This window comes from Arachis hypogaea, chromosome 4 (genome assembly GCF_003086295.3).
Source record: "Arachis hypogaea cultivar Tifrunner chromosome 4, arahy.Tifrunner.gnm2.J5K5, whole genome shotgun sequence".
Lineage (NCBI taxonomy): Eukaryota > Viridiplantae > Streptophyta > Magnoliopsida > Fabales > Fabaceae > Arachis > Arachis hypogaea.
In genome coordinates this window covers 110,959,724-110,979,474 of record NC_092039.1, presented here as the reverse complement: position 1 = coordinate 110,979,474, position 19,751 = coordinate 110,959,724, and the positions used below count along the sequence as shown (strand labels likewise).

General features: G+C 39.7%; 1 protein-coding gene and 1 non-coding gene across 2 annotated transcripts; one reads left to right on the top strand and one right to left on the bottom strand.

Moving 5' to 3' along the window:
- Positions 1–217: 217 nt before the first annotated feature.
- Positions 218–1,300, top strand: LOC114927580 (uncharacterized). The gene is made up of 3 exons (XM_029297621.1): positions 218–682; positions 769–850; positions 1,089–1,300. The coding sequence occupies exons 1-3, from the start codon at positions 218–220 to the stop codon at positions 1,298–1,300; spliced, it is 759 nt and encodes a 252-aa protein (XP_029153454.1).
- A 7,014-nt stretch (positions 1,301–8,314) lies between these two features.
- On the bottom strand, positions 8,315–8,417 carry LOC112798790 (small nucleolar RNA R71). The gene has a single exon (XR_003200387.1). It is a non-coding gene; the product is annotated as a small nucleolar RNA R71 (small nucleolar RNA).
- Between the last annotated feature and the right edge of the window lie 11,334 nt (positions 8,418–19,751).

The following is a 19,751-nucleotide window of genomic DNA, read 5'->3' as shown; positions in this document are numbered from 1 at the left end:
TTGCTATAAATTGTACTACTTTGGCTATTTGGCTATTTGGCTATTGACCTGTTCTTATTTCAAGTACATGTGACAAAAGACATTGAATGATTATATCTAGTTTAGATTTTGATTTGAGTAAATTGAATGTTTATGCTTATTTTGTATGAAATGATTTTGTTAGGAAGGAATGGAGCGGTCGGAGATTATTAAACAATGTGTTTCTTTTTATGAAACGATGAGATCGAAGCATGATAATTTGATGTTGAACTTTGTTCTTACATTATTTGTGTACTTTAGGAATAGAAGTAGTGGGGAAGTGTCATTAGGCGGAAGAATGAATAGTAGAATTAGACGTGATGCTTTAGAGCGTATTATTGGTGAGGGTGATAAGAATTGTATTTGGGAGTTAAGAATGAACACAAATGCCTTTGCTAATTTATGCGAGTTGCTTCAAGTCCAAGGAGGACTTTGTGAGGATGGTCAAGTAAGTTTGCTGGAACAAGTTGCAACTTTTTTAATTATCTTAGCTCATCACAAGAAAAACCGTAGTCTACAAGTTAGATTTTGTAGGTCTGGGGAAACAGTTAGTAAGTATTTTAATAAGGTTTTAAAGGCTATTATACGTATGCAAAACTTGTTATTCGCCAAGGCCTCACCGGTTGAAGAGGATTGCATAGACCCAACATGGAGAAAGTTTAAGGTAAACCTAAATGGATTATGTATGTAATTTGTTTTAAGCCTGGAAGGATTGTCTATCTAAAAATTGTAATTTTTTGTGAATTATAGGGTTGCTTGGGAGCATTAGATGGCACTTATATAGAGGTGACAGTCCCCGAGTCTGATAAGTCAAGATATCAAACAATGAAGGGTAAAATATGTACTAATGCCCTAGGAGTGTGTAACCGAGATATGAGCTTTGTTTATGTACTTAGTGGATGGGAGGGATCGGCATCTGATTCAAGAATATTTTGAGATGCAATCACTCGTGATAATAGTCTCAAGATACCTCATGGTAATATCTAATTTATAAGTCATAAGTTAGATTTTAACATTAAGCTTGACTGCACAGTTGTAGAGCTTATTTTGTTTGTATGTAATATTTATAGGTAATTACTATTTAGTGGATGCGGGTTACACAAATGGTCCTGGGTTCCTAGCACCATATAGAGGCACTCGCTATCATGTTAGAGAGTGGGCTCAAGGAACACGTGCACCTCGCAACTACCAGGAGTATTTTAATAGAAAGCATTCTTCTGCTAGGAATGTCATAGAGCGATGCTTTGGATTACTTAAGAAGAGATGGTCCATTTTAAGGTAACATTTAGTAGAGAGACAGAGACTGAGAGACAAATACTGAGAGGCAGAGACAGAAAGTTCAAAATAAAATAAGTCTCAGTATTGTAATTAGCCATTTGGTAGTTGTGCCTGGTATTTTTCATCCGAGACGAGAAATCCGACAGTTGATTAGCTGTACAGAAACTGTAGCCGGACCATTTTCACTTAGAGGATCATACAGCTTGCCATGGAAGGAAGGACGCATGATTGGATGAAAACAATAGGAAAGCAGAGGTTCATAAGTAACAAAGCATCTCCAAACGCTTATCTGAAATTCCCACCAATGAATTACATAAGTATCTCTATGTTATTTTCTGTTTTATTTATCTTTTAATTATTAAATCCTCATAATCATTTGAATCCGCCTGACTGAGATTTACAAGATGACCATAGCTTGCTTCAAGCTATCAATCTTCGTGGGATCGACCCTTACTCATGTAAGGTATTACTTGGACGACCCGTGCACTTGCTGGTTAGTTGTGCGGAGCTGTGAAAAGTGTGATCACAATTTTGTGCACCACCTATACAAGAGAGGGATTTCGACACCCCTATTAAAATGTGTGCCGACCTCTAACACAAAAGAGGTTTTAGAAGAAGTATACAGTGGCATCTGCGACAACAATCTCGGAGCACGAGCTCTCACCAAAAAAGTACTTTGAGCCGGATTCTTTTGGCCGACTTTGCAAAAGGAAGCAACAGAGTTTGTAAAGAGCTGTCCGTCATGTCAAAAACATGCTAATTTCCACGTCGCCCCACCAGAGAAACTCATCAGTGTAATCTCACCTTGGCCATTTGCAAAATGGGGACTTGACCTCCTCGGGCCCTTCCCCCAAGGATCGGGACAGGTCAAGTTCCTCATCGTAGGGGTAGACTATTTCACAAAGTAGATTGAAGCAGAGCCCCTAGCTAATGCCACCGCCCAAAGAAGTCGAAAATTCCTGTATAGAAACATTGTCACAAGGTTTGGGGTTCCCCACTCCATCACCACAAACAATGGCACTCAGTTCACAGACGCAGGCTTTAGAAAATTGGGGGCCGACTTAAAAATAAAACACCAATTCACGTTGGTAGAACATCCCCAAGCTAATGGACAAGCAGAAGCTGCCAACAAAGTCATATTAGCTGGGTTAAAACGGAGGTTACAGGAAGCAAAGGGAGCCTCGGCTGAAGAGCTCCCACAAGTTCTATGGGCATATCGGACAACTCCACACTCCACGATGAGAGAATCACCCTTCCGACTAGCTTACGGAATGGAGGCAAAGATCCCAGTGGAAGTCGAAGAAGGGTTCCCCAGAACGATCTTCTACAGTGAAGAGGCCAACTCCCAACTTCAAAAAGAAGAGATCGACTTACTTTCGGAAATTCGAGAAAGAGCTCGGATCAGAGAGGAGGCGTTGAAGTGTCGAATAGCCTCCAGATACAATCAAAAGGTAGTACAGCGAAGCTTTGTCAACAACGACCTCATCCTAATCCGAAATGATATCGGAACAAGTCGACCCGGAGAGGGAAAACTGGCGGCTAACTGGAAAGGACCCTACCGAGTCACAGAGGTACTGGAAAAAGTATACTACAGGGTGTCCGAGCTCGAGGGGCGAGAGCTACCAAGGTCATGGCACGCCTGCAACCTAAGAAGGTATTATAGTTAGGAAGTAATAAAGGATCTTAGGCCAAAGGTGCACTCTTTTTCCTAAAAAGGTTTTTTAACGAGGCACCAAGCCAAGATCTGCAAAACTGCCTAACTTAAGAGGGTAAAACCCTACACACACACACACACACACACACACACACACACACACACATATTTCCTGTATGTCCACTTTCTATTTGAATAAAACTTTTCAGATTTTTTCTACAAAGCCCCTCTACAGGTCGGCAACGTGAAAACAGATTCACCGCCCGACGACGATGAAAATCGAATTCATCGTCCAAATTTCGACAAAGATCGGCAAAAAGTGAAAACCAAATTCACTGCTCGATCAAAGACAAAGCTACAGGTCGGCAAGGTGAATATCAAATTCACCGTCCGATCATGACAAAATCGACAAAGTTATAAAAAACTAATCCATAAGCTTAGGCCTGGCCAACCCTGACTAAAAAATGGATTACTAGAAATAACTTGAGACGGACCGACATGAAGAAGTCGGACCAATCGACCAAAGCGACAAAAAGTTATAAAAAAAGTGATCCATAGAAAGAGGCCTAACGAGGTCTAAGAAAAAATGGATCGCTAAAAACAACTTAGGACGGACCGACATGAAGAAGTCGGACCCAACTAACCAAAGCGAAAAAAGTTATAAAAAGTAATCCATAAAAAGAGGCCTGATAAGCTCTTATCAAAAATGGATTACTAGAAATAACTTAGAAGGGACCGACATGAAGAAGTCGGCCCAAGCCGATCAAAAGCGATAGAGTTATAAAAAGTAAATCCATAAAAAGAGACCCGGCGAGGTCCAATTAAAAATGGATTACTAGAAATAACTCGAAAGATTCAATGAAAGAAGTCGACACAGCAAGAAGGCGTGCGCTAAAAGGGACACAACTCGACCCAAAGAAAGCCACGACCTCACAAGTATTCTATGAGAATACCAAAAGAAAGGAATAGTCGAACAAGGCTAACCTCAAAGGGTCACTTTGACCAAAGCAAGAAAATAAACAAAAAAGGCGATCAAAAAAGAGGTCGGACAGCAAAAAGCTCCAACACTCTTAAGATTCTTGGAAGTTCCAAAAGATTGCAAACAAACACATCAAGAAGAAAAGCAAAGCTACTATAAAGACTCAAGAAGGCCACCTGAAAAATGACCAAAATAGCTCAAAAGCATTTGTTTTTCACAACAAAGTTGCTAACAAAGGAAACTAAAATGTCAGAGTCAAAAGAACTACAAATTAAAAAATCCAGAATTTCAAAGACCCACAAACCGGGCCATAAGATACCAAAATAGAAATTACAAAGGATTCAAAGGTTCCACAGTGGCGGCATCTTGGGGCGAAGGAGGACGAGTTGCAAGAGGAACAGCATCAATTGTTCCATTTGGCCGAGTCAGAATCTGAACATCAGGGTCAGACTCGGGACGGCCGACTGATGAGCGGATAATTTATATGCTTTTTGGCATTGTTTTTACATATTTTTTAATAGGTTTTAGTTACTTTTTAGTATATTTTTATTAGTTTTTATGCAAAAATCACATTTCTAGACTTTACTATGAGTTTGTGTGTTTTTCTGTGATTTCAGGTATTTTCTGGCTGAAATTGAGGGACCTGAGCAAAAATATGATCTAGAGGCTGAGAAATGACTGAAGATGTTGTTGGATTCTGACCTTCCTGCACTCGAAGTGGATTTTCTGGAGCTACAGAAGCTCAATTGGCGCGCTCTCAAATGCGTTGGAAAGTAGACATCTTGGGCTTTCCAGAAATTTATAATAGTCCATACTTTGCCCAAGATTTGATGGCCCAAACAGGCGTCAAAACACCGATCAGAGACCCTTTTTTGGGGTAAAATGCCAGAACTGGCACCAAAGCTGGAGTTAAACACCCAAACTGGCACCAAAACTGGCGTTTAAACTCCAAGAAGAGCCTATGCACGTGAAAGCTTCAATGCTCAGCCCAAACACACACCAAGTAGGCCCCGGAAGAGGATTTCTTCACTATCTACACTTAGTTACTCATTTTCTATAAACCTAGTTTACTAGTTTAGTATAAATATCACCTTTTACTATTGTATTCATATCTTTAGATCATTTTTGAGACTACCTTAGGATCACTTTTGATCTCTTGATCACGTTTTGGGGGCTGACCATTCGACCATGCCTGGACCTTCATCACTTATGTATTTTCAATGGTGGAGTTTCTACACCTCATAGATTAAGGTGTGAGCTCTGTTGTTCCTCATGAATTAATACAAAGTACTATTGTTCTTCTATTCAATTCAAGCTTATTCTTATTCTAAGATATTCACTCACACTTTAACCTGATGAATGTGATGATTCGTGATACTCATCATCATTCTCCCTTATGAACGCGTGCCTGACAACCACTTCCGTTCTACATGTAATAGCTTGAGTGTATATCTCTTGGCCTCCTGGTTCACGATGCATGGTTGCCTCTCCTGACAACAGAGCCTTCCATTCCATGAGATCAGAGTCTTCGTGGTATAAGCTAGAATCAAATGGCAGCATTCTTGAGATCTGAAAAGTCTAAACCTTGTCTGTGGTATTCCAAGTAGGATCTGGGATGGGATGACAGTGACGCGCTTCAAACCCGTGACTATTGGGTGCAGTGATAGTGTGCAAAAGGATCGATGGATCTTATTCCAACACGATCAAGAACCGACATCTGATTAGCCATGCGGGAAACCATAGCGGACATGTTTTCACTGAGAGGACGGATGGTAGCTACTGACAACGGTGATCCACCAACATACAGCTTGCCATGGAAGGGAGTACGCATGATTGGATGAGGACAATAGGAAAGCAGAGGCTCAGAGGGAACGAAGCATCTCCAAATGCTTATCTGAAATTCCCACCAATGAATTGCATAAGTATCTCTATCCTATTTTATGTTTTATTTCGTTTTAATCATCAAAACCTCATAACCATTTGAATCCGCTTGACTAAGATTTACAAGATGATCATAGCTTGCTTCAAGCCGACAATCTCCGTGGGATCGACCCTTACTCACGTAAGGTATTACTTGGACGACCCAGTGCACTTGCTGGTCAGCTATACAGAGTTGTGAAAAGTGTGAATCATGATTTCGCATACCAAGTTTTTGGCGCCGTTGCCGGGGATTGTTCTAGTTTGGACAACTGACGGTTCATCTTGTTGCTTAGATTAGGTATTTTTCTTTATTTATCTTTTTCTTCAGAATTTTTAAGAATGATTTCTAGAGTTTCAGATGATGCTTTTATCATCACAGGAGCTAGTTGATTCCCATCAATTTGGCTGTTGTATGTAATATCCTACTGAAGCTTGGCTAGCCATGTCTAATCTTTTTAGACTGAAGCCTTAGACTAATATTGCATGATTCCTGGAATTCTTATTAAAAATTTTGAGTTTCTTATTTTCGTTTTCAAAATAATTTTCGAATTTTTTTTATAAAATCATAAAATCAAAAATATTTTTGTGTTTCCTGTTTGAGTCTAGTGTCAATTTTTAAGTTTGGTGCCAATTACATGTCTTTATTCTTCTTGCATTTTTCGAAAGTATGTTCTTGTGTTCTTCATGATCTTCAAGTTGTTCTTGATGATTTTCTTTGTCTGATCTTTAAATTCTCTTGTTTTGTGTCTTTTGTTGTTTCTCATGTACATTCTCAATTTCTTAGTGTCTCTAGTATGAAAATTTCTAAATTTGGTATCTTGCATGTCTTTCTTTTCTTTAAAAAAAATTTCCAAAAATATGTTCATGATGTTCATCATGATCTTTATAGTGTTCTTGATGTTCATCTTGACATTCAAAGTGTTCTTGCATGCATTCCTTGTTTTGATCTTAGTTTTTCATGTTTAATTTTATTCTGTTATTTTTCTCTCTCATCATTAAAAATTCAAAAAAAAATTTCAAAATTATGTTTTTTCAAGTCAATAATACAGAGAATTGAAGATTCAGAACATACAGTAGCGGAGTTACAGAGAAAAAGCTGGGCGTTCAAAACGCCCAATAAGGAAGGATTTCTGGCGTTTAATGCCCAAGGAGGTAGCCAAGTGGGCGTTAAACGCCAGAATGGATACCATTCTGGGCGTTTAACGCCAGGATAACACCAAGGAGGCAATTTTGTTTTCAATTCAAATCTTTTTCAATTTTTCAAGTTTTAAAACTAATTTTTCGAAATCCTATCTTTTTCATATCCTCTCCTATCAATCATATCTTTTTCAAAATCAAATTGTTTTCATTTTTCTTCTTAATATTTTCAAAAATTTTAAAAAAATTGATTTTCAAAATCTTTTTCTTATTCTTGTTTCATATTTTCGAAAACCTTGCTAACAATTAAGGATTTGATTCAAAAAAACTTCAAGTTTGTTACTTTCTTGTTAAGAAAGGTTCAATCTTTAAATTCTAGAATCATATCTTTTAGTTTCTTGTTAGTCAAGTCATCAATTTTAATTTTTAAAATCAAATCTTTTTAATCTCCTTTTCAATCATATCTTTTCAAACATATATTTTTCAATCAAATCTTTTTCAAATCTTAACTTTTTAAAATTCAATTTCAAAATCTTTTTCTAACTTCTTATCTTTTCAAAACTTACTATTTCTTATCTTTTTCAAAACCACCTAACTACTTTTTCACTTCTCAATTTTCGAAAACCACTAACACTTATCCTCCTTTAATAATTCGGACCGCCTCCCTCTCTATAAGTTTGAATTCCTCTCTCTACCCCGTCCCTCTATTCTTCTTTTCCTCTGACACATCAAGGAATCTCTATACTGTAACATAGAGGATTCCATACTTTCTTTGTTTTCTTCTCTTTCATATGAGTAGGAACAAAGATAAAAGCATTCTTGTTGAAGCTGCTCCTGAACCTGAAAGGACTCTGAAGAGGAAGCTAAGAGAAGCTAAAGCATAACTCTCTGGAGAGGACCTAACAGAAGTTTTCAAAAAAGAAGAAGACATGGCAGCCGAAAATAATAACAACAATGCAAGGAAGATGCTTGGTGACTATGCTGCACCAACTTCCAACTTCTATGGAAGAAGCATCTCAATTCCTGTCATTGGAGCAAACAACTTTGAGCTTAAGCCTCAATTAGTTTCTCTAATGCAGCAGAACTGCAAGTTTCATGGACTTCCATTAGAAGATCCTTACCAGTTCTTATCTGAATTCTTGCAGATCTGTGATACTATTAAGACCAATGGGGTTGATCCCGAGATCTACAGACTTATGCTTTTCCCTTTTTCTGTAACAGACAGAGCTTGAACATGGTTGGACTCACAACCTAGAGAAAGCCAGAACTCTTGGGACAAGCTAGTCAATGCTTTCTTGACCAAATTTTTTCCACCTCAAAAGATGAGTAAGCTCAGAGTGGATGTCCAAACCTTCAAACAGAAGAAGGTGAATCCCTCTATGAAGCTTGGGAAAGATACAAGCAATTAACCAAAAGGTGTCCTTCTGACATGTTTCCGAATTGGAGCATCATATGTATATTCTATGATGGTCTATCTGAGTTATCCAAGATGTCATTGGACTACTCTGCCGGTGGATCTCTTCATCTGAAAATGCCTGCAGAAGCCCAGGAACTCATTGAAATGGTTGTAAATAACCAGTTCATGTACACTTCTAAAAGAAATCCTGTGAATAATAGGACGACTCAGAAGAAAGAGTTCTTGAGATTGATACTCTGAATGTCATATTAGCTCAGAACAAAATATTGACTCAGCAAGTCAATATGATTTCTCAGAGTCTGACTGGAATGCAAGCTAAAGACGCCTCCTCTGAAGGTGAAGCTTATGACCCTGAGAATCCTACAATAGAAGAGGTGAATTACATGGGAGAAGCCTATGGAAACACCTATAATCCTTCATGGAGTAATCACCCAAATTTCTCATGGAAGGTTCAACAGAAGCCTCAACAAGGCTTCAATAACAATAACGGTGGGAGAAATAGGTTTGGCAATAGCAAACCTTTTTCATCATCTTCTCAGCAACAGATAGAGAATTCTGAGCAGAGCATCTCTAGCTTAGCATACATAGTCTCTGATCTATCCAAGGCCACTCTTAGTTTCATGACTGAGGCACGATCCTCCATCAGAAACTTGGAGGCTCAAGTGGGTCAGCTGAGTAAAAGAGTTACTGAAACTCCTCCTAGCACTCTCCCAAGCAATACATAAGAGAATCCAAAAAGAGAGTGCAAGGCCATCTACATGTCCAACATGGCCGAACCTGTAGAGGAGGGAAAGGCAGTGATTCCCAGTGAGAAAGACCTCATGGGACGTCCACTGACCACTAGGGAGTTCCCTCATGAAGAATCAAAGGAATCTGAGGCTCATCTAGAAACCATAGAGATTCCACTAAACTTCCAATTACCATTCATGAGCCCTGATGAGTATTATTCCTCTGAAGAAGATAAAGTTACTACTGAAGAGTAAGTTGCTCAGTATTTAGGAGCAATTATGAAGCTGAATGCCAAGTTAATTGGTAATGAGACTTGGGAAGATTAACCTCCATTACTCATTAAAGAACTAAATGCCTTGGCTCAGCTGAAGATACCTCAAAAGAAACCGGATCTCGGAAGGTTCTTAATACCTTGCACCATTGGCACCATGACCTTTGAGAAGGCTCTGTGTGACCTGGGGTCAAGTGTAAACCTCATGCCACTCTCTGTAATGGAGAAACTAGGGATCTTTGAGGTACAAGCTGCAAGAATCTCACTGGAGATGGCAGACAAATCAAAGAAACAGGCTTATGGACTTGTAGAGGATGTCTTGGTAAAGGTTGAAGGCCTTTACATCCCTGCTGACTTCATAATCCTAGACACTGGGAAGGATGAGGATGAATCTATCATCCTTGGAAGACCCTTCCTAGCCACAGCAAAGCTGTGATTGATGTAGACAGAGGAGAGTTAGTCCTTCAAGTGAATGAGGACTACCTTGTGTTTAAGGCTCAAGGATCTTCCTCTGTGAACATGGAGAAGAAGCATGAAAAGCTTCATCCAATTCTCTCCATGCAGAGTCAAGCAGAACCCCCATATTCAAACTCTAAGTTTGGTGTTGGGATGCCACAATCATGCTCTGAGCATCTGTGAAGCTCTATAAGAGCTTCCTGTCAAGCTATTGACATTAAAGAAGTGCTTATTGGGAGGCAACCCAATTTTATTTATCTATATTAATTACTCTTTTATTTTATTTTCCATTATTATGTTTTCTTTAGGATGATGATCATGTGGAGTCACAAAAATAACTGTAAAAATTAAAGCAAAATCAAAAACAGCATAAAAAATGGCACACCTTGGAGGAATAGCTTACTAGTGTTTAAATGCCAGTAAGGATACCAAAATGGGCGTTTAACGCCCAGCCTGGCACCTTTCTGGGCGTTTAAACGCCAGAACTGGCAGGCAAACTGGTGTTTAAACGCCAATAAAGGTGTAAAACTGGGCGTTTAAACGCCCATCCTGGCACCATTCTGGGCTTTTAAACGCCAGAACAGGGCAGCAGATTAGCGTTTAAACGCCAAAAAAGGGCATCAGCCCGGCGTTTAAACTCCAGGATTAGCACTCAGAGGGCGTTTAATGCCAGCAAGGTGTAGGGATGCAAAATCCTTGACACCTCAGGATCTGTGGACCCACAGAATCCCCACCTATCCCACCTCACTCTCTCTCCTCTTCACACTTCTCCATAACACTCTACCCAAAACACCATTCACCTATCAAATCTTACCCTCTTCCTCATATTCTCTTCACCACTCACATCCATTCCCTAATTCCCATAAACCCATCATACCACCCACCTACCCCCATCCATTCAAATTCAAACCATTTCCCTCCCAAACCCACCCCTTCTCACACGAACCAACTCCATCTCTTCCCTATAAATACCCTCCTTACTCCTTCATTTTCACACATTACATACACTCAAAACCCCTTTGGCCGAACTCTCTCAAGCCTCCATCTCCAACTTTTCTTCTTCTTTTACTCTCTTCTTTCTTCTCTTGCTCGAGGACGAGCAAACCTCTTAAGTTTGGTATGGAAAAAGCCTTGCTTTTTAATTTTTCATAACCATTTAATGGCACCTAAGGCCGGAGAAAACTCAAAGAAGAGGAAAGAGAAGGTAATTGCTTCCACCTCTGAGTCATGGGAGATGGAAAGATTCATCTCAAAGGTCCATCAAGACCACTTCTATCAAGTTGTGGCCAAGAAGAAGGTGATCCCCGAGGTCCCCTTCAAGCTCAAAAGGAGTGAATATCCGGAGATTCGACATGAGATTAGGAGAAAATGATGGGAAGCTCTCACCAATCCTATTAAACAAGTCGAAATCTTAACGGTTCAAGAGTTCTATGCTAATGCATGGATCACTAAGAACCATGATCAAAGTATGAACCCGAACCCAAAGAATTGGCTCACAATGGTTCGAGGGAAATACTTAGATTTCAGTCCGGAAAATGTAAGGTTGGCATTCAACTTGCCAATGATGCAAGGAGATGCACGCCTCTACACAAGAAGGGTCAACTTTGATCAAAGGTTGGACCAAGTCTTCATGGACATATGTGTAGAAAGAGCTCAATGGAAGAGAGGCTCCAAAGGCAAGCCGGTTCAACTAAGAAGGCTTGACCTTAAGCCTGTAGCTAGAGGATGGTTGGAGTTCATCTAACGCTCTATCATTCTTACTAGCAACCGGTCTAAAGTAACTGTGGATCGGGCTATCATGATCCATAGTATCATGATTGGAGAGGAAGTGAAAGTTCATGAGATCATACCTCTAGAACTATACAAGGTTGCTGATAAACCTTCCACTTTAGCAAGGTTAGCCTTCCCTCATCTCATCCGTCACCTATGCAATTTAGCTGGAATTGTCATAGAGGAAGACATCCTCATTGAAGAGGACAAGCCCATCACCAAAAAGAGGATGGAGCAAATAAGAGAGCCCACTCATGGACCTCAATAAGCGCATGAGGAAGTTCCTCATCAAGAAATCCCTGAGATACCTCAAGGGATGCATTTTTCTCCACACAACTATTGGGAGCAACTCAACACCTCCTTAGGAGATTTGAGTTCCAACATGGAGCAACTAAGGATGGAGCACCAAGAGCATTCCATTATCCTCCATGAAATTAGAGAGGACCAAAGAGCCATGAGAGAGGAGCAACAAAGGCAAGGAAGAGACATTGAGGAGCTCAAGCACTCTATAAGATCTTCAAGAGGAAGAACTAGCCGCCATCACTAAGGTGGACCCGTTCTTTAATTTCCTTGTTCTTATTTTTTCTATTTTTCAATTTTTATGCTTTATATTTGACTATGTTTTAGCTTCATTACATGATCATTAGTGTCTAGTGTCTATGTCTTAAAGCTATGAATAATTCCATGAATCCTTCACCTTTCTTAAATGAAAAATATTCCTAATTACAAAAGAACAAGAAGTACATGAATTTCAAATTTTATCTTGAAATTAGTTTAATTAGTTTGATGTGGTGGCAATACTTTTTGTTTTCTGAATGAATGCTTGAACAGTGCATATTTTTGATAGTGAAGTTTATGAATGTTAAAATGGTTGGCTCTTGAAAGAATGATGAACAAAGAGAAATGTTATTGATAACCTAAAAAATCATGAAATTGATTCTTGAAGCAAGAAAAAGTAGTGAAAAAGAAAAAAGCTTGAGAAAAAAATGCGAAAAAAAAGAAAAAAAAAAGAGAAAGAAAAAGCAAGTAGAAAAAGCCAGTAGCCCTTTAAACCAAAAGGCAAGTGTAAAGAGGATCCAAGACTTTGAGCATCAGTGGATAGGAGGGCCCAAAGGAATAAAATCCTGGCCTAAGCGGCTAAATCAAGATATCCCTAACCATGTGCTTGTGGCATGAAGGTCCAAGTGAAAAGCTTGAGACTGAGTGGTTAAAGTCGTGATCCAAAGCAAAAAGAGTGTGCTCAAGAACTCTAGACACCTCTAACTGGGGACTTTAGCAAAGCTAAGTCACAATCTGAAAAGGTTCACCCAATTATGTGTCTGTGGCATTTATGTATCATGTGGTAATACTGGAAAACAAGATGCTTAGGGTCACGACCAAGACTCATAAAGTAGCTGTGTTCAAGAATCAACATACTAACTTAGGAGAATCAATAACACAATCTAAATTCTGAGTTCTTAATGGATGCCAATCATTCTGAACTTCAAAGGATAAAGTGAGATGCCAAAACTATTCAGAAGCAAAAAGCTACTAGCCCCGCTTATCTAAGTTGAACTAAGCTTCATTGATACTTTGGGATTTATAGTATATTCTCTTCTTTTTATCCTATTTTGTTTTCAGTTACTTGGGGACAAGCAACAATTTAAGTTTGGTGTTGTGATGAGCGGATAATTTATACGCTTTGGCATTGTTTTTACATAGTTTTTAATAGGTTTTAGTTACTTTTTAGTATATTTTTATTAGTTTTTATGCAAAAATCACATTTCTGGACTTTACTATGAGTTTGTGTATTTTTCTGTGATTTCAGGTATTTTCTGGCTGAAATTGAGGGACCTGAGCAAAAATCTGATCCAGAGGCTGAGAAATGACTGAAGATGCTGTTGGATTCTGACCTCCCTGCACTTGAAGTGGATATTCTGGAGCTACAGAAGCCCAATTGGTGCGCTCTCAATTGCGTTGGAAAGTAGACATCTTGGACTTTCCAGAAATGTATAATAGTCCATACTTTGTCTGAGATTTGATGGCCCAAACTAGCATCAAAACGCCGGTCAAAGACCCTTTTCTGGCGTAAAATGCCAGAACTGGCACCAAAGCTGGAGTTAAATGCCCAAACTGGCACCAAAACTGGCGTTTAAACTCCAAGAATAGCCTATTCACGAGAAAGCTTCAATGCTCAACCCAAACACACACCAAGTGGGCTCCGAAAGTGGATTTCTGCACTATCTACACTTAGTTACTCATTTTCTGTAAACCTAGTTTACTAGTTTAGTATAAATAGCACCTTTTACTATTGTATTCATATCTTTAGATTGTTTTTGAGACTACCTTAGGATCACATTTGATCTCTTGATCACGTTTTGGGGACTGGCCATTCGGCCATGCTTGGACCTTCATCACTTATGTATTTTCAACGGTGGAGTTTCTACACCTCATAGATTAAGGTGTGGAGCTCTGCTGTTCCTCATGAATTAATGCAAAGTACTATTGTTCTTCTATTCAATTCAAGCTTATTATTATTCTAAGATATTTACTCGCATTTCAACCTGATGAATATGATGATCTATGACACTCATCATCATTCTCCTTTATGAACGCGTGCCTGACAACCACTTCCATTCTACATGCAATAGCTTGAGTGTGTATCTCTTGGTCTCTTGGTTCACGACACATGGTTGCCTCTCCTGAGAACAGAGCCTTCAATTTGTGAGATCAGAGTCTTCGTGGTATAAGTTAGAATCAATTGGCAGCATTTTTGAGATCCGGAAAGTCTAAACCTTGTCTGTGGTATTCTGAGTAGGATCTGGGATGAGATGACTGTGACACGCTTCAAACTCGTGACTGTTGGGTGTAGTGACAGTGTGCAAAAGGATCGATGGATCTTATTCCGACACGATCAAGAACCGACAACTGATTAGCCATGCGGGAAACCGTAGCGGATATGTTTACACTGAGAGGACGGATGGTAGCCATTGACAACGGTGATCCACCAACATACAGCTTGCCATGGAAGGAGTACGCCATAGGAAAGCAGAGGCTCAGAGGGAACAAAGCATCTCCATACGCTTATCTAAAATTCCCACCAATGAATTGTATAAGTATCTCTATCCTATTTTATGTTTTATTTCGTTTTAATCATCAAAACCTTATAACCATTTGAATCTACCTGACTGAGATTTACAAGATGACCATAGCTTGCTTCAAGCCGATAATCTTCGTGGGATCGACCCTTACTCACGTAAGGTATTACTTGGATGACCCAATGCACTTGCTGGTCAGCTATGCAGAGTTGTGAAAAATGTGAATCACGATTTCGCATACCACCGACCTCAAAAGCAAGAGCTAGGGAAGTCGGGGCAACAGAAGCCTTGGTAGACGGCACAAAAGGTGGATCTATAACACCATCATCTTCTTCCAGGGCAGGGACGATCTTCCCATTTTCCACAATATTATCCAAACTGAAGAGAGACAGGTCGAGCTCGGGAGCAAAAGCTCGGACCTTATCCTTCAAATTCTCATAGGCAGAAGTCACACTGCCTACGAGATGGCCCTGGAGCTCGGTATAATCAGCTTGACCAGATTCCAACCTCTCCCTGAGCTCTATCATCTCACTATAAGTCCGGACATAGCTATCCCTATGCTTCTGTGCCATCTCCTCTACCAGATTCGCAGAAGCCACTGCAAGAGTAGCCCGAGTTTTCTCACCTTCCAACTCTTTCTCTAGCTTTGCCATCTTCTTCTCAAGCTCCTCCTTCAACCCCTTGATCCTGTCGAATTCTGACTTGGCCTTCTCCATAAAAGACTTTGTTGCATGAATCGGGATATCCTGAGCAGTTCGGAATAAGGCTGCACCTATATGTGCCATCTTAACACTACTCCGGGTGATAAAATCCAGGTGGTGAAGAATGGACATGTCGTTCATAGGAAGTCGGCCATAAGGGGCGATTTGATGGTCAACGAACCCCACAACATCAAAATCAGGGGCATCAAGGTCAAAAGGTTCAACAGTCCTTTGTCGTTTTGGAAGAGGACCGACAGTAGGAGAAGAGGTAGCAACAGAAGTTTGAGGAGGATCAACCAAATGGACCTGAGGAATAGGGATCACCCTCCTCGGCCCAGAAGAGCTCAAGATCGGCTTCTTAGGAGGGACCTGGGAAGATCCTTCCTCAGCAGCCTTGACCGAGATATTCTGGGCGGCTGTAGCTTTTCTCGTCTTCTTAAAAGCCTTCATTGAATCATTATTCTTAACCATCTTTGAAAAACACAGCAAAAACCAAGTTACAAAATTGGAAAAAAAGAAACAAAATCAAAATAAACAAAGCAAAAGAAAAAAGAAGTCGACCACTACCCAGCTCAGCTCGGAGAAGGGAGGGATCCCCTAAGAATTTCTATGTGTCGATATGGGGGGGTTGCCCCCAAATCTCCTCCAACACATTCACAAAAGCCTACTCGACCTCATCAAGCATCTCCCACAAATATCTAGACACAACAACATTCTTTTGCCAACATAGTAGGAAAGCAGGTTCATTATTCGGCTCTAAGAAAAATGGTCAAGCTCCCTCAATAGCTCGGACCTGGAAAAAGTAGTTCTTAAAGTACCTAAAGGACTTGTCATACATAGAAAACACTTTCTTTTCCTGGGCAAACCGGAAAGAAATCCAAGAAGTTTTCTTTTTGGAAGTTCCAGGTTTGGTCAAAACAAAGAGGTAAAGAAAGAGAGTTTGAGAAGGCTTGACATCCAATTCTTGGCACAGCAACTGAAAGATCTTAATAAAGCCCCAAGAGTTCGGATGGAGCTGGGACAGAGCAACATTACATGACCACAACAAATCAATCTTGAAAGAGGTAAAAGGAAGGGTAATGTTCATTTGGCTAAAAAATTAGTCGTAAGCAAAAAAGAAGGGACGTTCTCCCTGGGTCAGATAAGGAAAGCAAACCCTCTCGTCGGGGTCAGGCGCTACCAACTCGTAATTCCTCTCCTAATCCCTACTACTACAAATTCGGTGATGCTTTCTAAGCTCCACGCAGAATTCAGAGTTAACCACCGAAATGCACATGAGGACGAGGGAGTCCAGCTAGTCAGACATGCCCTCGGGGACTTTCGAGGATGTCTCGACAATATTTTTGTGAGAAGACATAAGGTCAACTAGTCCTACAATAAGAAAAGAAAAATAGGTTACTAACCAAAACAACTCAGATTAAGGCATACAACAGTGAAAGGAGACCCCAGGACTCGCACCAAGGTCCAAGGGCATGCTTTGGAGGCAGTAACAGAGTAAGGACTCAGGAAAAATCTACAAGTCTATGTCTTGACATCTCTCAACAAGCGATACTCTGAAAAGAAAGTCACGAATAAAAAAAGTCATCAAAATCGCCATTGGTGTTGAGCAAAAATCTGATTCAGAGGCTGAGAAAGGACTGCAGATGCTGTTGGATTCTGACCCTCCTACACTCGAATTGGATTTTTTGGGAGCTACAGAAGCCCAATTGGTGCGCTCCTAATTGCGTTGGAAAGTAGACATTTTGGGCTTTCCATCAATGTATAATAGTCCATACTTTGTCCGAGATTTGATGGCCCAAACTGGCGTCCAAACGCTCACCAGAGACCCCTTTTCTGGCGTAAAACGCCAGAACTGGCACCAGAACTGGAGTTAAACGCCCAAACTGGCACCCAAGCTGGCGTTTAACTCCAAGGATGGTCTATGCACATGAAAGCTTCAAAGCTCAGCCCAAACACACACCAAGTGGGCCCCGGAAGTGGATTTTTGCACCATCTACTCATTTTCTGTAAACTTAGGTTAATAGTCTAGTATAAATAGCACTTTTGACTATTGTATAGGATTCTTTTGATCATCTTTTGATCTTTGGATCACTTTTGGGAGGCTGGTCATTCGGTCATGCCTAGACCTTCTTCTCTTATGTATTTTCTATGGTGGAGTTTCTACACCTCATAGATTAAGGTGAGGAGCTCTGCTGTTCTTCATTAACTAATGCATGTATTATTGTTTCTTTTTCAATTCACGCCAACTTCTTCTCCAAGATATACTCTCGTACTTAATTCAGTTAAGTCAGAATGAAGGGGTGACCCGTGACAATCACCCACTATCTTCATTACTCGCTTAGCCAAGATCCGCGTGCCTGACAACCACAAGCAGTCTACAGGATGTTCAACGTAGTCATTGGACGACTGCCGAAGTATATTCTCTTGGGTCTCTGATCCGCGATTCACATCGTCTCTCCTGACAACAGAGCATATGAATCTGAGATCAGATCCTTCGTGGTATAGGCTAGAAATAATTGGCAGCATTCCTGAGATCCGAAAAGTCTAAACCTTGTCTATGGTATTCTGAGTAGGGTCTAGGACGGGATGACTGTGACGAGCTTCAAACTCGTGACTGTTGGACGCAGTGACAGTGTGCAAAAGGATCAAGGGATCCTATTCTGACACAAGTGAGAACCGACAGATGATTAGCCCTGCAGTAGCTGTGCCTGGTATTTTTCATCCGAGATGAGAAATCTGACAGTTGATTAGCCGTACAGAAACCGTAGCTGGACCATTTTCACTAAGAGGATCATACAGCTTGCCATGGAAGGTAGGACGCATGATTGGATGAGAACAATAGGAAAGCAGAGCTTCAGAAGCAACAAAGCATCTCCAAACGCTTATCTGAAATTCTCGCCAATGAATTACATAAGTATCTCTATGTTATTTTCCGTTTTATTTATTTTTTAATTATCAAATCCTCATAATCATTTGAATCCGCCTGACTGAGATTTACAAGATGTCCATAGCTTGCTTCAAGCCGTCAATCTCCGTGGGATCAACCCTTACTCACGTAAGGTATTACTTGGACGACCCAGTGCACTTGCTGGTTAGTTGTGTGGAGTTGTGAAAAGTGTGATCACAATTTCGTTCACCAAGTTTTTGGCACCGTTGTCAGGGATTGTTCGAGTTTGGACAACTGACGGTTCATCTTGTTGCTTAGATTGGGTAATTTTATTTTATGTTTAAGCTTTTTATTTTTATTTTCAAAAAAAAATTCATAAAAACCAAAAAAAATATTGTGTTTCTTGTTTGAGTCTAGTGTCAAATCCTAAGTTTGGTGTCAATTGCATGTTTTTAATTTTCCTAATTTTTCGAAAAAAATTCATGCATTGTCTTCTTCTGTAATCTTCGGGTGGTTCTTTATGATTTCCTTTGTCTGATCTTATGATTTTCCTGTTTTGTGTTTTATGTTGTTTTTCATATGCATTTTCAAAATCATAGTGTTTGAACATTCAAAATTTCTAAGTTTGGTGTCTTGCATGTCTTTCCTTTCTTAAAAATTTTCAAAAATATATCCTTGATGTTCATCATGACCTTCAAAGTGCTCTTGGTGTTCATCTTGACATTCAAAGTATTCTTGCATGCATTACTTGTTTTGATCTTGCATTTTTTATCTTTTATTTCATTTTGTTATTTTTCTCTCTCTTCATTAAAAATTCAAAAATCATAAAAATATATATTCTCAAGTAAATAACATAGAGAAATGATGGTTCAGAACATAAGACAGAAGAATCACAGAGAAAAAGAGCTCACTGCCGTTAAAACGTCAGTAAAGAGGCAATTTGGGTGTTAAACGCCAGAATGGCTATCATTCTGGGCATTTAACGCCAGTAAAGGTACCATTCTGGGCATTAAACGCCAGAATGGGCAGCATTCTGGGTGTTTGGAAAAATGCCCAGTAAGGAAGGATTCCTGGCATTTAACGCCAGCCAGGGTATCTGGCCGGGCGTTAAACGCCCAAAGAGGCAGCCACATGGGCGTTAAACACCAAAATGGATATCATTCTGGGCGTTTAACGCCAAGATGACACAATGGAGGTAATTTCATTTCCAATTCAAATTTTTTTCAACTTTTCATGTTTTAAATCATAATTTTAATTCTTATCTTTCCACATTTTCAAAAATCCTTGCTAACAATTAAAGTTTTGATTCACAAAATTGCAAGTTTGTTACTTTCTTGTTAAGAAAGGTTCAACCTTTGAATTTTAAAATCATATCTTTTAATTTCTTATTAGTCAAGTTATCAATTTTAAAAATCAAATCTTTTTCAATCATATCTTTTTAAATTTTGATTTCAAAA